Below are 22627 nucleotides of genomic sequence, written 5' to 3'. Positions count from 1 at the left end.
CGATCGACGACTGGACTACTTCCTTCGCCCGAGCCAAAAAGCAGTTCGAACTCGAAAGTCGGAGGATAGTGTTGGGGAAAAAATGGACCACCCTACAAGTACAATTAAAGCATCCAAATCCGACAGCAAACTTGACCTCATGTAGGCCGAGCTCATGCAGGCCGAGCCGAGCTCGTGCGGACCGTGCAGATCGAGCTCAGACGACCGAGCTCATGCAGGCCAAGCTCAGGCAGACCGAGCCGAGCTCATGCAGACTGAGCTCAGAAGACCAAGCTCATGCAGGCCGAGCCGAGCCTAGAAGACCGAGCTCATGCAAGCCGAGCTCACGCAGGCCGAGCCCATGCAGGCCGAGCCCAGAAGACCGAGCTCATGCAGGCCGAGGCCAGAAGACCGAGCTCGTCGTCCACATGCTGCGGCCACGCCCTGCAGCAGTCTCACCGCAACATGCTTTGCTTGCCGGCCACGCCACGGCATATCAACCAGAGACCATTTCCTGCTACAACTGTCAACAATTAAATACGCACGATCTCCACGGACCTCCAGCCAACCCAAAGTCTCAGGCCATCCACGGCAACTCGTTGACTCACTCAATCCCGTCCAGTCATCCACGGCAACTCATTAATGCGCCACTCCGTCCTGTTCAGCTGCCCACGCCAGCTCATTAATGCGCACGACCACGCCCAATAATGACGGTAATTCATTAATTCGTCCAGTCACATCTCAGGTAACCTGGCACCCCTTCTATAAAAAGGGGGCTTCTCCCTCTAAAAAGGGAGCTTCGGACTTCTACATACAGTCCATTTTCTTCTCCAAAATTAAGCCCTCCTCTAACTTAAGCATCGAAGAGCCGGCGTCGGAAACTCCGGCCACTGACTTTTTGCAGGTCCCTCGGAGAACATGAAGCCCCCCTCTGACTTAAGCATCGGAGGGCCGGCGCCGGAAATCCTAGCGACCGGCTTTTTGCAGGTCCCCCGGAGGACGCAACCCGCCGACGTACCGCCACCCGCCACTCTCGCCGGAGCTCCTCCTCTTCAGTCTGCGGTTGCCCCCGGGTCCAATTTCCAGCAGCACTAAGGATGCTTTAAGATTGTATAGGAGGATGTATGGAGGAGTTCGAAGTGCTTTGAGATTGATGCAGTGGTGATCATTAACTATGGACCATATACTAAGGATACTTTGAGATCCATGCAAAAGGATGAATGAAGAAGTTCGGAATGCTTTGAAATCTATATAGTGGGTGATCGTTTAACTATAGATCGTATACTAAGAATTCTTTTATATTCGTGCGGGCGAAGGAGTGAAGGTGTTTGGAGTGCTTTGAGATTTTGTGCAGTAGGTGATCCTTAGCTATGGGTCATTTACTAAAAGTTCTTTAAGATCTATACCGGGACTTCATTCTGCAAACAAATGATGTGAAGGATATTTTCATAACAATATAATTTTATATTGCCATGTGATGGTCACGTGATGCTAATTTGTTAATAGAGAAGAATGATAGCACCAGTCTGGAACGATTTAGAAACCTGAAGGATTGGTTTGCAACTTTTTAGAGTTGTTTAAATATTTCTGGAATGGGCTGTCTATTTAAGCATGGCGATGTATGGACCGAACAACATTTAACCCAAATGTTGTAAGAAGAAAAAAAAATCTTGATAGGTCTTTTTGTCTTTCTGCGGCATAAAGCTTGGATCTATGTTGGATTTGGATAAATGCAAGCTAGAAGAAATATCCAAATAAGCATTTAAAGTTGAGGGCGTATCTCCAAAAATATCAAAAGTTGAGAGGGTGTCACTATAGTTTCTTTTTAAAATAAAGCATCAAGAATCCTCTCAATTAGGTTTGATCGAAATAATTCTTGATGGATTTGTATATCTTTGTAATGCAAAATGAAAAGCGTGATTTCCGATCGCTGGAGTCATCCCATTCATTCCCAGTCCGTGTCTACTGCAGAATTGAAGGTTACATGGAAGGGCCGTTGATGTGTGAAAGAGAACAACAAATCCACGGACCACGAGGGAAGAAAATAAATAAATAAATAAATAGGAGATAAGCGGCAAACACCCCACTTAGCCTACCAAGTCTGCCATATTACGCTTCTACCATCCTTCCCAAGATTCCGCCGTCTAGGGGCAAAATTCGTAATTCCAAAGTCTTCATGGGGCAAAGCAGAGAGCGGTAGCCGTTGAATCCAGCGCAGATAACGAAGGGAAGCACTAAATGGGTGATAAGCCGTCAGTCCCATGCGATCGTCAGTGGTCCCAATTCTGGCGTCACCCGCCGGTCCCCAGTTTGCGGCTCGTTTCCAATTATTAGTTTCTGATCAACGGTCAAGATCGAACGCTGCTTGGAGGCTCGGGTGCACGCACACCACGAAGCGGCCCTGACCCCGTATTTTGTCCTCTTTCATGCATAGAATTCTCAACCCGTGGCGGGAAAAAAAGGGCGACGGTGCTCACCATGTCCGGCGCTCGTCGGGATGCTATAATTTTGGAGGCGGTGATCGTGACGGAAAAATGTCTCTCCGAGACAGCGATGGAGATGGAGGCTTATCACCCGTCTTCTCCAAACCGAACCGAGATATATCACAAAGTCTTTATATCCGGTACATGCCACGTCATACAAGGACCCACCTCTATCCAGAGGTGCAACGAAGTCAAAGTTTAAAATCTTGGTTAATCGTATCGGGACTACGTTCTAAGATTTTGTTCATTTGTTATTTTTTTTTTTGGTTGATTCTTACAAATATATTAATATTTGAATGGTCTAATTTAACGGGTTTACTAAAAAAAAAATGGTTGATAAATAGGATTGTGATTGTGTAGCTTTAATTGGCTATAATCTAGATGTAGATTAAAAATTATATATATAATAAATTAAAGCTATGTGCAAAAAATATTGTTCTGTTGTGGAGCGTTAGAATCATTTTAGATTATTTTAGAATGATTCTCTATATATTCTAGTTGACCTTGGTGTTCCTATTTTATTTTTGATTAGGACATTGATTGATTTTGTATATCTTTGATTAGAACCTTAATTGATTTGTGATTGATTGTATTACCAACTTTGTCAGTCTTCTAGTGCTAGATAAAGGTTGTTTCTGTACATTGTGATCGATAGACAGAAATACAATTTTCTTCTCTTATTCTTCTATTCTCATCATGGGCCCACGCACACCACCGGCAATCCTCCTCTGGAAACCTTTTCGGCGACCACTTTTCCAAATCATGGCCCAAAATCTGTTCAACACCAAAGAAGTGACTCAACCCATCTCTATCATTCTCGATGGCTCGAACTACAACGCATGGTTCAATGCTATGTGCATGTGACTTCGTGGACATCGTCTTTGGGGATTTGTTACTAATGCCGAGAACAAATCCGGAAAAGGAGAGAGAGCAACAAGATGCCTTTGACAACCGTCTCGCCAACTAGAAAAGCACACTTCAGAATCATTTCCTGGCTTTCCAACACGTGTTGTCTCCCTTGGCAATACTCTTAACAAGATTGAGAATACCAAAGATGCATGGAATCTGCTCGCACATCGATATAACAAAGCCGACCTCCCTCAGCAGTATGAAGTCTCCACCAAACTTCATCGCATGCGACAGAAATCAGGTCAATCTATTACTGATTTCTTCTCTCAGATGAATTATGTTTGGGATCAACTCGCTTTGTGTCAGCCCGAACTGACCGATCCTGAATACGTCAAAAAGTTTATGGCACATTGAGATGGTATGCGTTTGGTTCAGTTTTTGTTGGCTATCAAAGATGATTTTGAAAGCACTCACGCTGCTCTATTGCATCATTCTCTCCTCGGAGCCAATTCTGGCCACTTCTTCTGCACCTCCTGCTTGGCTCGCACCTTCTAATTGCACTATTCAATGCAACTACTGTAAGAACTGGGGTTATAAGGCCAACAAGTGCAGGAAACATTTTAAAGATTCTGGCCAAAGAGTTTTGTTTTCCCAAAGACTGCTGCTGCTGCTCATTCAGAATTTTCGGATGTTTCATCTGTAGACCCTTTTGCCCCAACTATATCTCTCTCCATTGTTGAGGTTGAAACCCTTATCCATCAGGTTCTACCTAAGGCCAATCTCTTTTCTGTTCTGTCCACCACCTCAAGTAACCAATCTTGGTATTTTGACTCTGCTTGTTGTAACCATAACCTCTGATTCCTCTCTTCTTACTTTCACAAATAAATTATCTCACTCAACTACAACAATTTACACTTCCAATAGTTCTCATATACATGTTAGTCATAGTGGTTCTGTCTTTACTCCTCAGCTATCTATCATTGATATCTTTCTTGTTCCCAAATTGCTTTTAAATTTGTTATCTGTCGGACAACTTTGCGAACTAGGTCTTGAGTTACTTTTCACAAATCGTGGTGTTGTGGTGTAGGATCCACAGACGGGACAGGTCGTTAGGACTGCCCGTAAGGTTGATCGTTTGTTCGAGCTCACCTCTCTGCATCTTCCAGTCAATGTGTTGGCCGCAACTTCATCTCGTACATCATCAGTTACTCTCAGTCTTTAGCACTCTCGCCTAAGGCATGCCTCTGTGTCTCGTATTCGCTCATTAATTTCTAGTGGTTATTTAGGTTCTGTGTGTCTTGAGTCATTTGACAGTGTCTTGTCAGCTTGGAAAACAATCTAGTTTATCTTTTAATAACAATGACTCAATTTCTTCAGTACTTTTTGACCTAATACATTCTGATATTTGGGGGCTTGCTCCTAATCCTACTATGGGGGGATCGTGTTGTTTTGTGATTTTTGTTGATGACTATTCTCGATACACATGGTTTATCTTATGCACAACTGGTCTGAAGTTTCATAAATTTATATTAATTTTTGGAAAATAATTCAGACCCAATTTCTTGTTCACTTAAGAATTTTCGATCTAATAATACTATGGAGTATAGAGAATCCACTTTTTTGAACACCTTGAAACAAAATGACATGACACCACATTGTTCATGTCCTGGAACCTTCCAATAGAATAGGCGTGCTGAGCGTAAGCACAGACACATTTTGGATACTACTCGAGCCCTTCTGCTTTCTGCATCTGTTCCAGAATTCTTTTAGGGTGAAGCAACTCTCACTATGGTTTACACTGCACTCCTTCGTCCACAACACAACATAAGTTGCCCTATGAACTTCTCTATGGGCAAATTCCTAAACATCACTCCCTTCGGATTTTTGGGAGAGTGTGTTTTGTTCTTCTCCAGCCCCATGAGCTTACTAAGCTACAATCTAGATCCCGCTTGTGTTGCTTCTTAGGGTATGGTATAGGACATAAGGGTTATCGTTGCTATGATCCCATTGATCAACGTCTTCTGATATCCCGCCATGTCACTTTTTGGGAGTATAAGATGTTTAGCAGCATGTCTCTTTTCCACCTCCACTCTAGGGCCATGTCCTGATATTCACTGATGTTTCTGTGGATTTGCTACGAGACACTAATGACCTTGATGCAGGGACCAGTAAGCTCTAATGACGCTCCATCAACGGGCACTATTACTGATCCTAATCTCTCTGCAGGTCCTCCCACTTCACCACCAAAGTCATCTTCTTCTTAGACTGAGTTGTCTTCCTCTGAGCCTGATCCTTTCATCCTTCGCCGCTCCACTAGTGTAAGAGGACTTCCTACTCATCTTTGTGATTATCATTGCTATGTTGTTTGTGCTTCTTTACACAAACCTCACACCTACCGTGAGGCTTTCTCTGACCCTCTTTGGCAGCAAATTATGACCGAAGAACTTGATGCCCTTCACAAAACTCATACTTGAGATTTGGTTGATCTTCCTCCTGGAAAGACTACAGTTGCCGCAAATGCATCTACAATATAAAAACTAACTCTGGTGGTGCAGCATAAAGCACGTCTGGTGGCAAAGGAATATATTCAGAAGTATGGCATTGATTATGAGGAGACATTTGCCCTTGTTGCTCATTACCTTTGTTCGCTCCCTTCTAGTTGTGGCCTTTATACGCCACTAGCCTTTGTTTCAAATGGATGTGAAGAATGCTTTCCTTCATGGTGATTTGGCTGAGGATGTATACATTAAGCCTCCCCTAGGGTATCCTCATCTTTTTGGTAAGGTTTGCCATCTTCGACGAGCCTTATATGGACTTAAGCAAGCTCCACAAGCTTGGTTCGCTAAATTCAGCTCCATTGTTGCATAGTTTGGATTTACTTCTAGCTCCTGTGACTCTGCTCTCTTCACTCGTCAAACTGCTGCTGATATCACCATTCTACTACTTTATGTTAACGACATGATTATTACTGGTGATAATCTTTTTGGTATTCATGAGCCTAAGCAGTTTTTGAACCAGCAACTTAGAGATGAAGGATCTTGGTTCTCTCAGTTATTTTTCTAGGATTGGAGGTGTCTCCTACCATTGATTGCTATTATCTTGCCCAGGCCAAGTATGCCTCTCATCTCTTTTCTCATGCTAGGCTTACATATTGCAAGATGGCTGATAGTCCCTTAAAGTCTAACATCAAGCTCCATGCTATAGATGGGGAGCTCCTTCCAGATGCTATCCTTTACCGACAGCTCTTTGGGAGCCTCATTTATCTCACTGTTACTAGGCCAGATATTGCCTATATTGGACATCTTGTCAGCCAGTTCATGAGGCACAACGCTCTATTCACTATGTAGTTGTTCTTCGCATCTTACGCTATGTGACGGATACCTTGTTTGTGGACTTCATTTTTCTTCTCACTCATCCCTGACATTACATATTTATTATGATGTTGATTGGGCCGGTGATCCTACTGATCATTGCTCTACCACTAGTTTTTTTTCTATTGGGTGACTCTCTCGTCTCTTAGCAAAGCAAGAAGCAATCGGTTGTTACTCGCTCTATCACTGAGGCTGAGTATCAAGCCTTTGTTGATACTACTTCCGAACTTCTTTAGCTTCGTTGGCTTCTACAGGATATGGGTGCTCCTCAACGGTCGAACACTCCTATTTATTGCGACAGTCATAGTGCTATTCAGATTGCTCACAATGATGTCTTCCATGAGCGCACCAAACATATTAAGATCGATTGTCATTTTATGCGTCATCATTTACAGGAGGGCACTCTTCGTCTTTGTCCTGTCGCTTCGACTAATCAGCTTGCGGACATCTTCACCAAAGCCCATCCTTCTGGCATCTTTCGATCTCTTGTTTCCAAACTCAAGTTGGTGTCCACTTTACCACTTTGTGTTTAAGGGGGGATGTTAGAATTATTCTAGATTATTCTAGAATGATTCCCTGTATATTCTAGTTGACCTTAGTGATCTTGTAAATCCTTGATTAGGACCTTGATTGATTTATGATTGATTGTATTACCAAATTTAGTCAACCTCCTAGTACTCTATATAAAGGCTGCTTCTATATATTGTAATCGACAGACAGAAATACAATTCTCTTCTCTCATGTTTCTATTCTCATCATGGAGCAATGAAAAATGGCAGCTACCTTAGTACAATTTTTGAGCAGGGTCCCCTAGTTAAGTTAGCCATGTTCTTCTTATTCTTTTAATTTGGTAAGCCAATGCATTGCATGATCTAGATTGGGATAGTATTTTGAATGTCAATAAGATACATAATCCAAATTTATGATCTAGATAAGTACGCATAAAGTTTAGCCTTTAAGGAAGGACGGAGCTAAGAAGGTAGGTACTCACCTCCTGCTACCCAAGGCCTCCTTCGTGGCTGATCATGTTGATGGGGTGCTCGGGACCGATATAATGCTTACTTCAAGGGCTTTCGAAACTTGCTGCTTTCTGACCCTCTCAGATTTAATAGTGTGAAATGTCTACGTTAGCAAAAAAAATAAAATAATTACAAGATAGGGGAGGATGGTAAGCTTTACCACGTTGTAATGTAGTAAGCTTTACCACGAGATTAGCATTTTCACGAAGACTTATTAAATGCGCTTATCCCCCATTTATCCCTTTCATTCTTTTGCTTTGCCGCGGGCGCAATCGTTTCGATCATCCTACTCTAATGTTACCCTATTTCTATAATTAAATCAAAACCATCTACGTCCATTTGTTGCGTGCATTTGATATGCTTATTTCTAGCTCTATATCTGAGAATTTGCACATGCCTCTCACTTCTACACCGAGCATCAAATCTGGACTTTTTTTAATAAGAAAAAAAAATCAGACTTGGAATACTCAATATCGTCCTTTGATGATTAACAAATTATGCACTCCTCTGCTCAAATCCCTTGCAACTTCATTCGGCAGCACCGCACTAATACGATCTATTGTGATCTGACTGCTCGCTCATGGAACACAAAAACTCCTTTAGACCGCTAAAATCTCTTCGTGCCACGTTGGCACCAAAGCTTGGTTTGGTTGAAGTACATCAAATTACGAACTAATCTGATGATTTTTAAAAATTATTTATTTAAAAAATAATTATGAGAAAAAAAATTAATTTTATATGTTTGATTGATGAAAAAATTATTATAAATAATAACATCAAAGAAAGATTACTATATTTCGTTAGAAGTAATCTTATGAAAAAATATTATCAAATTTCTATCAGTACTTTTGGATAAACAATTCAAGTAATAATATTTTTTAATCCATTTGTTGGTTATTTATGGCCTATTTACATAAATGCAATCAATATTGGCTATATAAAATATTAAAATATAATTAAATTAATAGATATTTTTAAATTAATTATATATATTAGAAAATATATTACTTATTATAAATAATTTTAGTATGGGTTGGTATATAAATAAATATACTAATTATTCATAAATCCTATATTAACTATATTGATAATTAATCAACATTTATTAATTATTTTATTAACAATTAATATTAATTAATTAATATATTAGATATATTATTATTTATAAATATTATTAATAAATATGTTAATATATTTATAGTATATTAATATAATATATTAATATAATTATTATTAATTATATAGGATAATTAATATAATATTATCAAGAAATGATATTTTTTTAGATCATCTTCGCTTGGTAATCAGCTATGGAAAAATATATATCATTCTCCTGGTGGTATTAGTTTTGCCTTCTCCTGGTGATATTTTTAGATCATCTCTGCTTGGTAAGCGTAGCCTCCACTCCTATATAAGCCGTCTTCTTTTCTTTTTCTCCTTTGATTGCCGATGGCATGCCTCGTCGAAATTATAAGAATGTCTCTTAATCTTCTTCTTCTTTGTTTCCTCATTCACCAGGCTCGTCGCTGGCTGAGTTTTTGCCAGAAAAATCTGTGAAAGAAGCCGGCCGTACAAATATACATCGCCTATAATGCTCTAAGTCCATAACGTTTCATTGCCACTCCAGCAGGGAAGGAAAAGATTTTTGCGCCAGGATTGGGCCCCGAAGCACTATCTTAAGACAAGGAGGTTTTTTGTTGGAGAGAGACCAATGATGGAGAAAGACGGATGCCTCCACCTTCCGGCCCTCTTTAAGATGGATTCCCTCCTCTTCAAGTGAGGTTGCCGGCCGACTATTAGGTGATTTCAGGGTTGGTCATTGAGGGCTGCCTACAGCATCCAAGACGGAGATGGGGCAATAATAGTGAGCCTGCATAGAAATATAAAACGTCGCCCCATCGGACCCACACCTGTTTTTCTAGTTTTCAAATGGATGGGAGTGGGCAAGGTGACGCCAATTATTGGCTTCTCCTTTCGATGTCAATGTGACAAGAAAGGCAGCATTTGCTGGCCCCGTGGTTGAGTGCCAAGTTTACCTTTCTCGTCAGGCAAAGCATCGACATCATCAGTTGGCGCTTGCGAGCCAATGTTTTAGATGGTGCATCTCAAATGAAATATGTACACCTACTTGTTTGACGAGGGATTTGACATGGAATGGGGCTTTTAGCAGGCCAGTAATTAATTTACAAGGGCTATCATCCAGAAAAACAATAAGAAGCACACGAGCATGCACCGTATTGTAAAAATAAAAGATCCGAATTTAGTCCCACATCAACTAAATAACGAAAAGGTATGTTCCTTAAATAAAGAAGGCTATCCCTTTCTCTTCAAAGACATCTTTTGTAGAGCAAAACCGTGCGTTGGAAAGAGACTATGAAACCCACTTCAAAGCGGACAATACCTTATTTGAGCCCGATGGAGACTGAACTTTGGGGTTCAGGAGGATACCCTCCAACCTCATCAATAGTGCTTTCGTTGAGAGCCCCAAGCCAATCACCCCCAGTTCGGATCTTTTATTTCCACACACCGGATCCTCACAAGAACTCTCGTGACCTACCCATGTCCACCTTGGTAATCTCAAAGCCCGTCGTTGTGTAACGTCCACTCTTGAAGCCACAACTGGTACCCAACGCTACATCCCGGACCCAGCATCCAACATGACAAACAACAGTTGCATTGGAAAGGGACCTCCAAAGGATAAGGGACTCCACTAGTTTCTTGGCCACGATTCTTTTATATTGTATTGGTCTTGGTAGATGAAAAAGACCACTTAGAATTTTAAATTTACTACAAAGAGGCAATTGAAATATCTAAATTAAGGTCTCTTGATCTTTGAAAATGTCCCCATCTCTGAGAAGTAAGTGCTTTGGGTTCCACCGCCAAGCAGATTTCCATGAGACTGTGGATTCGTGAGCTCTATTCCCTGGAAAAAACAGAATGCCACGACATAGATTTTGTTCATGAATGAGAAAATCTTAAATCCTTACATTGAACGTAGAAGCCTCAAATAGTTAACATGTTCAAGTTAATAGCTAAATTACCAACATCGGCGGTCAAAAATTCGTCACCTACACTCATCACTTAAATTTGTGCAGATGAAGTATGCCGTGTAAATTGAAATTGGAGGATGGTTGTTTTTTAAACTGGTTCTACTTCCTCCGTGCACAAAAAGAGATTTCTTAAATAGACCGATAATAGGTTATATTCTTACCCTCTTGCACTTGTCAATCTGCTATTCAGGGTGACTTCAATAACAACATTTCTGTTTAACAGAAAATTGTTTAATTTCTAATACAAATCTTAGTTTTCTAAAATAAGATTATATAGCATTTTTGTACTCTGCTCTTCTTTCATCTTGATACAAGTATTCTACCCTAACATTGAAATACCAAGGGGTTCAGAACATATGTTCTATTTACAAGTTTGTCAATTATTGCCCATAATTCAAATCTGCTTCAAAACAACTTTAACATATTAGCCTATCTCTGAAGCTAAATATTGTCTGCATTTCCACCCTTAAAACTAACATGATCTATCTTCAAACAACTGTAATTTGTTATCATAAGATTATTCTAGTAGGTGTCATTAATAACAGCTATCCCAACAACATTCGATATCAATTTTATTTCTAATGAACAAAAATGTTCCTTTCACCATAGATGTCTGTACCTATTGATTGACTTCATTTGTATCTATACATGCATTTCTACTAGCATCTTCATCTGTTTATGTTACTGTAAAATATGAAAGTTTTACATATGGTTCCATCTTAACGTTACTGAATTTTGACTTTGAGTTTGATTGAATTAAATCAAGAACTGGAATGATTATATGCAGCTTGGAAATATATACAGACCTGTACAGGGGTGAATGCAAGACTTGATGTCAGTCCTGAGGTTGCACCACTGCTTCCATAGGGCTTCTCCTTAAACCTGGTGTACACAATAGACGGTGGGAAACAATGAATATCTTGCACAGTTTATAGAAATATGAAAAACTGATAGACTCTCTAATTTGGATTTTGAGGCAATAAAGAAAAAGCTTATAGAATATCTCATATTTGATAATCTAGAGGATGGAAATAGCATCCTAAAAGATGAAGCATTCAAAAGGATCTAACTGCCTACTTTTTAGCAGCTTTGGCTGCAAGTTTGCTTTGACCAATTGACACACGCAACTTCCCACTTCCTGCCTGACCAAGCATGCCATAACCTTCACCCAAGCCATCACCTGATAATGGAGAGATAAAAGTTAAGAACATCTGAAGAAGCATCAAAGAATTATGTCAGCTACAACAAGTCAATAAGTTCTAAGCATAGTGGTTTCCAGAAAGCATGTAATCATGAGAAACTTAAAAGGAACAGCTTTCACTGACAACATTATGAGAACTTCCAAAAGTAAATAGAATATATTCATGAAGCTGATAAATTATTTTATATTTATACGTTTTTAAGAATGTTTTGAGTTTTGAAAACAAGTGGGTGCCAAAAACAAATCTCACAAAAGCATTCATAACTGTAAAGATCTAAGTATCAATACTTTTTTAGTGTAACAGTAAAATAAATGCTTTGAAAATAACTTTTCGCACAGAAATGTGAAATCAGAAAATCAGCAAGATTTCCAATTAAATATGGACCAATTATACCTTTAAATACTGATATAGTCATTATCTACTAATTAAAGTGCCACTCCTATTTCAAATGTATGTAAACATCTCAACATCTTACTATTATAAATTTTGCCCCAAAATTCATACAGTAAAAGAGTTCGATTTCTAAGCATCTCAGTGGCCATCAACAAAAACACTAAACTTACCCAGAGCGATTTTGGAAAATTCAGAGAACATCAAGACTAGCAAGCCCCATCTATTAAAGCAAACTTAATATATCATCTTTTGATCATATCTTTGAAAGCAATCAAAAGTCACTTGAGAGTGGGAAAATAAAAATGTGAAGACTGGAGAAATGAGGGATAAAAATATGAACAAGTCATGCATGAGTGTATGCTCACCAAGGGAACTTTCTTCTGGCACTCCAAATTGCATTCTGTTAGCCAGCTTCCTCATATCAGTGATTGCATATCTGTCAAATGCCAAATTTTCAAACACATAAAAATCAAGTTATGGAATAAAACGATCTTGCTAATATGATATTTTTTGTTGCAGAGCACTGCCATAAGAAATTGCTACCTCTCTTTCATTTTCCGCAATCGACGACCACCTCTCTTCTTTTTGGGCTCTGAATCTGGAACTGGAAGGGGTTTTGGTTGCTTTGCAGGGGGTGGCTCTTGCCACTTCTCAATCTTCTTACGGATTTCCTCTCTCAAGTTCCTTCCAGTCTTCCCCGTTGGATCTCCTCTTGTTGAGTCTACTCTTGCTGCTAGAGTTGATTTTGAAGCCAACAGTCTACAAGCACGGGTCCTCAAAGAAGGAGGGGTGCTCTGAAAAATCTCAGCTTGTTCAAAATAACCTACACGAAACTGAGAGGTTGCAGTAGAAAATCCAGCAAGGGTTTTCCTCTTTGCCCCAAGAAGCTGAACGTTGCAAGCTGGCATTTTTGCCAATGCAGATAAGCCACCAGCTGTTCCCATAAGTTTAGCTGCAACTGCACTTCCAACAATAGCAGAAAGATTTGGTGCGATATATCCCATCCTGCTCTCTACAAAATCAAGTACTTTCTTCTTTGCAATGTCAAGATCAAGTGCTCGGTCGCATGCATCAATTGTTTTTTTTAGGTTCTCTTCTGACAGAGGCTTGCCGCTTGTAGTTGATGCTGTAACAGAAATGACCATAATAATTGCTGAAGGTAGAAGCCCCTCCATGTCAACAAGGGTCAAGTCCATCTCATTTCCAATCTTCTTCACAACCCGAGCATAATCAATTGGGTGGTGAACAAGAGATTCAAGTTCAGGAAACTTCAAGCGGTAATTATCACGTATAAAATTGTGAATTATGATGATTTCATTTTCAATATCGACAGATAAAGAATTGCAATCAACGATAAGTTGATACTCAGGATCATCCTCTAAGACTGTTCCATGACCAGATATATCTGATCCTCTCTGGAGTGCATCTTCAACTTTCTGGGATTCACAAGAAATGAAGAGTGATTATCATATGTGACAAACTGACTTCCTAAGTTTTGCACGATGCATTTCATTATTATGCAATATATCTAAATGAGTCGGAACAAAAGAGAGTAAAATAAATAAACCAACAAAATCATCATGACAACAAGAATAACTAAGAAAATGGCATAAATACATTCTAAAAACTTTTGGAGTTAAAAAGGAAAAATTGCCAACAGCATCCATGCAACAAAATGCATGATGGCTAAACTTTCAAGTTTATCCCAATACACTTCCACTAATTTTAAAGGAAAGGGAAATACATAGTTGAGCATGAAACAGAGAAAAAATTCAAATCAGTCAAAAAAGGCAACCATGAATGATAGACACGGATGAAATATGATCTAGATTTAGGTTATAAATGCAAATGAATAAAAGCTGAGGCAACCATAGCCCGACAACCATAAATACGTAACAAGACATAACCACAAAACCAGATGCTACAGTTGTGAGGTTTACCTTAGTAAGAAAACATGACAACCAAATGTATAAAAAGTTTTGAGCATCACCTGCATAATATCATTATAGCGTTGCGTCTTCTGCAGCTTTGAAACACTATCAAGATCATCATAGTTTAGCGCTTCAATATCAGCTATATCACCATCAGCGTCCTCCTCCATGTCTGCTACATCAGCTTCCTCATCGTCCTAATAGACAAGTTCCAGATGAGATCGGAGCAAGTGACCATGATGCAGAAATATACAACAGTGAAACAAAAGAAACAGGTAGAAGATGAGGTTGATACTTAAATTGCAAACATCCAAATATTAGCAATCAGCATAAAATTTTAATCAAGTATAAAGTTAATATATAAACTCACAAGATGGGCCTCATTGTCAGATAAATCTTCAAGGTCAGCCAAGAAAGAATCAGCAAGACTGGCCTGTTTAGAAACCACAAGCTATAATAATCAGTATACATCTTCAGTTGTTTGCAAAAATATTACACCTGAAGTAAAGAAACTGCAACATTGCATAAGACCTATTTTCCTTGTGAAATTGATACAGAAATGCTAAAAGAAGATGCTTCCAAAAAATCATGCTTGTAAAATCCCACATACACATTCACCATACAGGCCTAGAAACTGAATGCAATTAAAACATACTGTGAGTAGTACATTGTATGAAGAATTGCCCGAACTTAATCAGGCATTTAGCTGCACATGCCTTGGAATAACTCATAGATATAATATTAACATTACAAATTGCCACAAATATAGTAGTAATAAAAATGCAACAATACGGAAATATGTCAATAGAAGAAGAAAATTAGGAGATGTTCAGAAATAATGCAACTTGTTGAAGTCTACTACTCACTGCCATCCTAGCAAACAAAAAAAGTAGATACCTCAACTATTTATTTGTTATATATATCTTCAGGTTCTGAGTTCCAGACTAGTGGCTAAACTAAAAATAGCTGAAGATAAAAAGTACGCCAACCACCCCCCCCCCCCCCCCCAAACACACACAAACAGACATAAACAAACAAAAGCACATATACGTGTATAACTATCACAATTAAAATTTTTACAGCATTCCTTGTGTGTCACACGTCCAGCAAAATCTGACAAGGGAACCTCCATGGAATTTGGCACAGAGACATGTATGTATTATATAGATGTTTGTATAAGCATGCATAAATCTAGTCTAGAAAGCTCAAGATTATTTATAGTTTTAGTAAGGTTCACTGAGTTTCAAGTTCAGCTCAAGTTTATGAGTTTCACCCCTCCCCCCTCCCCCCCACCCCCCCCCTCCAAAAAAAAAAGGAAAAAGATTATGAAAAGATAGGAAAACAAGGGAAATGTAAAACAATTTGACAAAAATATATCACACAATTTTAAAGCATATTTAATAATCTGACATCTTCGGTTTTTATGGTTTTGGTGTTTTCAGACCAAAAGCCTAAAAGTACAAAACCCATTAAAAAGAATATCTGTGTTGGACATGATAAAGAATTATATTACATTGAATTGCTTAATAAGAATCTAACAATTAAATACCCAACAGTGTATCAAAAATAAACTGGAATAGCATACATATGACTATAAACTTGATACCTAAGATAACATGGATGGACGTTGTGAGGAAGGATATGGAAACTTAAAATAACAAAAGGGATAGCCCTAAATAGGAATACTTGGAGAATAACGATCCATAAAGGCAATCCAAATAGCTGGAAAAAGGCTTGACAATTATGATTATAGGTATTAATATAAACATGATACCATTAGAACAAGTACTGGTTATCAAATTATATTTTATAGTAATTTAAAGTACGGAAATAAGATGACAAATAGATACATTTTATTTAAATGTTCACAAAATCCAAGCTCTAGCTAATCCATGTGTAGATCTTATAAATCCACTATTCAAGGGGCTTGATCAGTTACACCCCTTTTACCCCTTAACCTAAAATAACTCTTGAAGTTAGAAAAGAGTACTGTATCTAGAATAAGCTACACTTCACTTGAATTCCTTAGAACCAGACTCCCAAATGCTTCCAGTCTTCCGGGAAAAAAAAAACCCAAGCCTAATTTTAAGAAGATAATAAGAATACGCTACACTTCCAAAAAAAATATCCTCATCATATACTTAAAAAGAAATGAAGAATAATGATGATATATATCAAAATAATGAATAAGCAAAGCATACACAGCCATTTTAGGTTGAAACGTATCAACTTGAGCCAAAACTTCAAATCTTTGTACATGTATAAATATATTCAGTAAATAATCAATTAGACTATTTCCTCCACAATTTTGACATGATTTACTCCGCATGGAACTTAATAACTTTTATATAGAAAAGCCAAAAGTTAACATTTAATGTTGATGAGATTGTGGTTCACTTTAGTAGCAAGGAGGGTCATGATGTGTCATTAAAGTGTCCAAAGCTCCAAAATTGATTCATAGGTAAGATTCCATAAGGATAAAAAAAGCAGTATCTTAATGCTAGCTATCTATCTACCTAGTTCGGACCTTCTCACAAATTGTGCCAACAAAATTACACATATAGCAAGCACCAGCAAAGATGCACAAAAACAAACCAGAACCCAGAAACCAAAGATCTCGACAGACAATCCTTATACAGTGATAGATCATGTTTAACCCTTGGTATCATTAAGTAACCTGTTACCAAAAGAACTATGAGTGCAAGTACCAGAATCTGGTACAACTGCAACATAAAGCTGACATAATCATATTAATATAGTTTAGTGTACATCTCTATGCAACTTCAGAGCTGATACTTTGTAATTCCAAAATTAAAAAATTAATTTGAGTATTTACTGGTCCTCAAGTAATTTAAAGTCGAGCTTTCAAAAGGACTCTTGGTATGAATCTTTGTATCCCAAGTCAAATCCTAAAAATATACACATTATTGCCTAAAGGAGTAATTCAAATAGTCGGTCCTCCTGTTTTAAATGGTAGCAAGTTAGTTGCAGGTTATTTACCCACTAATAAGTAGTGGCTCCTCAACATTGAGTGTCAGAGCATATTAACCTAAAAGGTAACATCCCATTTCAACCTTTACTTTGAGTGGAAAAGAATTTGAATTTTGATAATCACCTATAATTAGAGATATAGACCTAATGCCAACAGAAAGCAACGTAATATGCAAACTTCCTAAGTAGCCAGCCGATCTTCTATTAGAGCATCTTCAGACACACAATACGCCACTCAATCAAGTAAAGTTTGACGAAGAAAAACAAGGAAGAATAATATACTAAATACATAAATGCATCCATTCGTACATACATCCACATATAAGTATGCATATGCAAAAATACAGTTGCACCAGCATTTTTAATTTTTATAAGATTTTTTTTAATTATTTTCCTTAACTCTCCTAATTTATTCTTTCAACATATCTAGTGTTATTGCAACTTGCTTTGCTGTATTTCTTTCTAATAAAGCTACTATTTGCGAATATAACCTAATAGTGCTACTAACACATCAATGACAGCAAATTATATGTTCATTTAGTGGGATACTTTTCCTATGAATGAGACAGACAAATTACCATACAGCCTACTGGTAAATGGATACATGTTACAGGTGCAAACTTTCTATAAAACTCATCAACAAAAAGATGTTTATGTGTGTTCCTTCAACATCAAATAGCCTTTTGAAACAGTTAATGCACAGACATTAAACTATCACACATGCTAACTTATACCTTTTATTATTTTCATTAATTCACAAGGTACTGATCATTACCAGATGCAAACACTAATTTGTATAAATTATAAGAACGTTTGATTAAAAAGAAAAATGATAGACTAACCATTGCTTCAATCTTCAGATACAGCGATAAACTTCAAAACAAAAGCACAGCAAAATCTGCTAAAATATCTGCAAACACAAATTCAGAAGCAAGAGCAAGAAATTAGTTAAAATTAAAAACCCAGACAAAGTAAATATGGTGCAGACACCAAGAATTAATTTTAATAAGATGAAAAGAAATAAGAATATTTCACTTCCCTCAACAATAGTCAAACAAAGAGCACGGCCACACAAATGTATGGCAGGGCAACAGTACATCTGCCAACATTCATCTTTAGGTATCCCCAGCCTAAGGAAGAGAAATATTTAGGGTTGTTGGACAATAAGTTCATGGTAACACTATAGAACACTCTTTTGATGGAAAAGTCTCGCCAGGAGGCCAGCATGCACACCGGAAACAAGATGCAGGTTTACAAGAACAACACCACCCATCACAGGACCGATGCTACTTCACCAGAAGATGTAACAAAAAGAATCATTGAAATATCATACATATCTCAAAACTTAGCAGTATGTGCTTCTAATTTACATGAGAATAGAATCTCAATATATATTCAACTAAAGCAGCCCATTCTTTCTAGAATGTCTCCTTTAGATTTCCGTAAAAATTGGGATTAAAAAAAATAAAACAACAAAAAAGAGAGAGGGCAAGGGAAATGAACACTTGGCTTCAAAATCCGAAGTCGCTTCATGAGTAGGGCTAAAAATGGAATGGATATGGATCGGATATCAATATATCCATATTTGTATCCATATGTTTCAACTGATATGGATATGGATATTAAACAAATATCAAAATGAATATCCAAATTTGTTCTAAACGGATACAGATATAAATCAAATATTATGCATATCCATATTTGTTCTATATGATACAAATATGAATCGGATATTAAATATATCCATATTTATTCTCAACAGATACAGATACAGATCGAATATTAAGCATATCCATATTTTTTTATCCGAATACGAATAGCAATTGTATTCCATTTCAAATATTAATTCGACAAAATCATCACAAAATGAATCCATTGAAATGTTGGGGACTAAAGCCATGCCTTTTGACCAGCTCTAATCGTTGCACACTAGAAGAGGTTCAGGATGATAATTATAAAGAAATAAACTGCCATTTAGAAAAACGAGAAATTCCAAAATCTAAGCTTGACCAATGACCCCGATCCATTTCTGTTGGGAAGCCAAGCAAACATGCCCAATAGTAGAAGAAGCCATCCAGTTGGTGGTCGCGTCCCATTTGTGCTAGCAATGGGAGGGGGGCATGCATGCCAACCAACAGCAAGAGCCCTGAATAAGATTTTTAAACAATCAAAGTACAGAAGCATGAAGAATTTGAGGACTTGAGACCACCCATTGTCTTATAGTGTCCCCAACTTCCCACTAAAAAATATTAAAACTTAACAAGAGTAGTGCCCATTGTGGCTCTGAGCACTTGAAATAATGAGGGGTGTTTGAGCTTTGGATGGTGACAAGAGCTTTGGATGGTCTTGAACCTTCACTACTTCCAAATATTAAACTCAAAACTGAGAAGAGTAGTGCCTATTGGGCTCTGAATACTTGAAATAATGAGAGAGACGTGTGAGTTCCAGGTGGTGACAGAAAATTGGACTAAGCAGTGAGCTTCCAACATAAGTTTAGCAAATTTTCCTCTAAGAAAAACAGTAGTTCAAAAAAAAAAAATCCCCAAGGGTAATCTCAAAGCTACAAATTTGAGTTATCTCTATAATCAGAAAAACAGATTTCCCTCAGAACCAAAAGCAATAGCAGAAGAAGATGGAGATCAAGCAGGTTTGTCCCTCTCTAAATTAAGAAAGAAAAAGGATGAAGAACTAGTCTTCAAAGGGCATAAACTTCCTACAGTTGACAATGGTGTTCTATGATCCACAATGACATGTCCTTGAGATCATTGTGCCATTCTTGCAAGTCACTGGGTCTCCATCTTCCTTTTTAAACTTTTTGACTAGTAGTAAGACATTTCCATCTCACTCTTACTTTAATCCTTGACACTTTTATGCAATCTCCCATATCCTATGTATGCGTCCGTGTCATTCCCAATATTTCTTGCTTAACGTGTCTGCCTATTAGCAGATTGCTGCAATATGCATTCTACATCCTACCTGCAGTGTATATGCACCAATAAATTCCAAATTAAAAATCAATAATTTACTTAGCAATCAGTATTCTCTGCTTCCCAGATTCTGTCTTATATATCCTTATCTATCATCACACTAACTCCATTCCTATTTTCCTTTTCTACAAGCACAAGAAATGGGGAAAAGCAAAAGCTCGAAGATATTAATGATTTGCCCACTGGATTAGTGCTCCCACTCCTGATTGCCATGGGAACAATCGACAGGCTTGAGAGAGAATCCAACAGCAAACGTAGAACTGGCGAAGAAGGTATGCGAGAACTAATTGCTATCAAGGCCAAAGCGTCAAGGCCCATCCGTGATGACGGCCACCGGATGCCCCAGGTTCATCATACATCCCTCGTAAACCCCCGCTCAAAAAACCCTCCAAACGAGCAAATCCACGCGACCTCGAGGATTGAAATCCCACAGCATCCCAACTCCCGGCCGATAAATCATCAAAACAAACACGGTAACAGAAAAAAGAGACCAAGATTTGTACCTGGTATCGCGCTTGGATGCTCCTCTCGCCGATCGCGGTCGCCGCTTGGGAGGAGGGAACGGGCGCGGTAGGGGGAACCAACCCTAACGGCCTCACTACAGGACTTCGAAGCGGAAAAAGAGGGGAATTGGGAACAGAGGGTTCGTATCCGGGTAAATCAAAGATCCATATCCGAGTCCGCATCGTATCCAGGCGGACTCAAGATTTTATCCGAATCCGACCCTAATCGGATGCGGAGTCGGATTATATGTACCCGCTTATCCCGACTGACGAAGTGGGAAATAAAACCCTAAAAAATTAGACTCTCGGCAGAGGAAACGGTAGGAATTCGCTGCGTATGGACCAACCCGGGACGGGTCGAATAATAGGACACGGAGCCTGACCCGGCCAAATCTAAATATGGCCTGGTCGGGACCGGCCCATCTGACCCACAAACACTGTAGACCGGACTCAAGTCACCCCGCACCTCCATGGTAGGGAGGGGTCCGCACAAAAAGATTCCTCCTGCAACCTAAAGTGGATCGGTATGAGAGAAGGATAGATGGAATGGAGTCACCGGAAGGCCTAGTGAAGATATAAGGTTCTCTGTCTCAGTACCGCACTTCATATCAGTGTCATAATAGCACAGTATCAGTATGATATGATATGATACAAATTTTTTTTACTATATTAAATACCGGTACCGAATCGATATGATATGGTACGCTCTATATCGTTTGGTTTGGACTAGTATGACATATTTTGTGAAGCTATCACGTAGTGTAGGAAAAAGATGGATGCTTGTGACCTCCAAGCAATGAATTAGATATGTCACAGGCTATGCGAGTAGGTGGTTGCTGTTGGGCGCCATTTAATGCAGCAAAAAACCTAGAAAATATAACTCTCCAAATCCCTTTTGAAAAACGCCACGCTAATTGATCGTGCACCAAGATTAAGATGGAAAAGCTGTGTGCCGTGGAACAGCTTGGCAGCGAGCACATTTCTTTTGTGGTGCAATTTGGGTTGGGCTAAACCTGAATCCGGCTAGCCTAACCTGTTCGTAGGGTCAGGTTGGGAAACATATAAATTAAAAGAAACAGAATGGACTCTGGACAGAGTTTGGGATTTAAAAGTAAATAAATAGATAAAATAGAGGCTGATGCCAAGTTGGGTTGGGTTGGACAATTAGTCACGTCTAGATTAAGCAAAGTACCTTGGAGTGCCTATGTTTCTGAGCATGAAAAGTCCTTTGGGTCCACTAATACTGGTGTGGCAACTCTTATCATTCGACCCACCCCAATATATCACACCAATTTCCAGGGTTATATAAATCCTCTCTTGCCAGCAGGAGTTAATCCTAAATTATTTATAAGATGCATATTAGAATTTTTGTTTGATAATTAGATGCAATTGGATATGACTTATGCGCAACAATGAAATCACTCTTCCCTTGCTCTTCTTTCTCCTGCAATTAGATGAACAAAGATTTCAAAGTTGTCACTCAATAGGGTTCGACGATACAACCGGAACTCGGTAGGTTCCTTCTACCTGATCTCTCGATCTCTTCTCAGTTACGCATACTCACCTAGTGAGGGCAATTCAGAAAGAGTTTCTCAGCAAGCAATAAGAACAAAGATCCAAGCTACAAACCTTTGCAGCAATTAACTTTGTCTGATTCACATGCAGTATACATCACATATAGCTGCTGATACCCTTGAATGGGTGAGAATTTTTTTTTTTCATTTTCGCAGAACATTTACACAAATTTCATCACAAAATAGATTCCATTTGACATTAGTGCCAAGAGGCTAGCACCTGCTGCAATCTTACTCCAGTATTAACTTGATTTGTCCCCTAGCATAAGTTCAAATTTTCCATCAACAGCAAATC

The 22627-nt window shown here is 38.6% G+C and overlaps 1 protein-coding gene across 2 annotated transcripts; it reads right to left on the bottom strand.

Moving 5' to 3' along the window:
- Positions 1-10377: 10377 nt before the first annotated feature.
- On the bottom strand, positions 10378-20939 carry LOC103701632 (U4/U6 small nuclear ribonucleoprotein Prp31 homolog). 2 transcript variants are annotated; one of them, XM_008783773.5, is made up of 9 exons: positions 20759-20939; positions 18111-18178; positions 14648-14710; positions 14337-14474; positions 12890-13782; positions 12712-12782; positions 11829-11931; positions 11558-11633; positions 10378-10624 (listed from the first exon to the last, which is right to left on the bottom strand). In XM_008783773.5, the coding sequence occupies exons 2-9, from the start codon at positions 18111-18113 to the stop codon at positions 10517-10519; spliced, it is 1455 nt and encodes a 484-aa protein (XP_008781995.2). In that variant the 5' UTR covers positions 18114-18178; positions 20759-20939; the 3' UTR covers positions 10378-10516. The 2 variants fall into 2 exon arrangements, with proteins under 2 accessions (XP_008781995.2, XP_088572267.1); XM_088716141.1 differs by having other exon boundaries at positions 18111-18398; positions 20759-20937.
- Between the last annotated feature and the right edge of the window lie 1688 nt (positions 20940-22627).

This window comes from Phoenix dactylifera, chromosome 2 (assembly GCF_051530095.1).
Source record: "Phoenix dactylifera cultivar Ajwa chromosome 2, Ajwa_hap1_PhDact_Kaust_v1.1, whole genome shotgun sequence".
NCBI lineage: Eukaryota > Viridiplantae > Streptophyta > Magnoliopsida > Arecales > Arecaceae > Phoenix > Phoenix dactylifera.
This window is presented reverse-complemented; position numbering and strand designations above follow the sequence as displayed.

Excerpts from the sequence above, each read along its gene's own strand:
- LOC103701632 (XM_008783773.5), bottom strand. Across the intron at positions 11,634-11,828 it reads GCAGCCAAAGCTGCTAAAAA|GTTTAAGGAGAAGCCCTATG; the intron begins GTAGGCAGTTAG and ends TGTGTACACCAG. Across the intron at positions 10,625-11,557 it reads TTGCATTCACCCCTGTACAG|GGAATAGAGCTCACGAATCC; the intron begins GTCTGTATATAT and ends TGTTTTTTCCAG.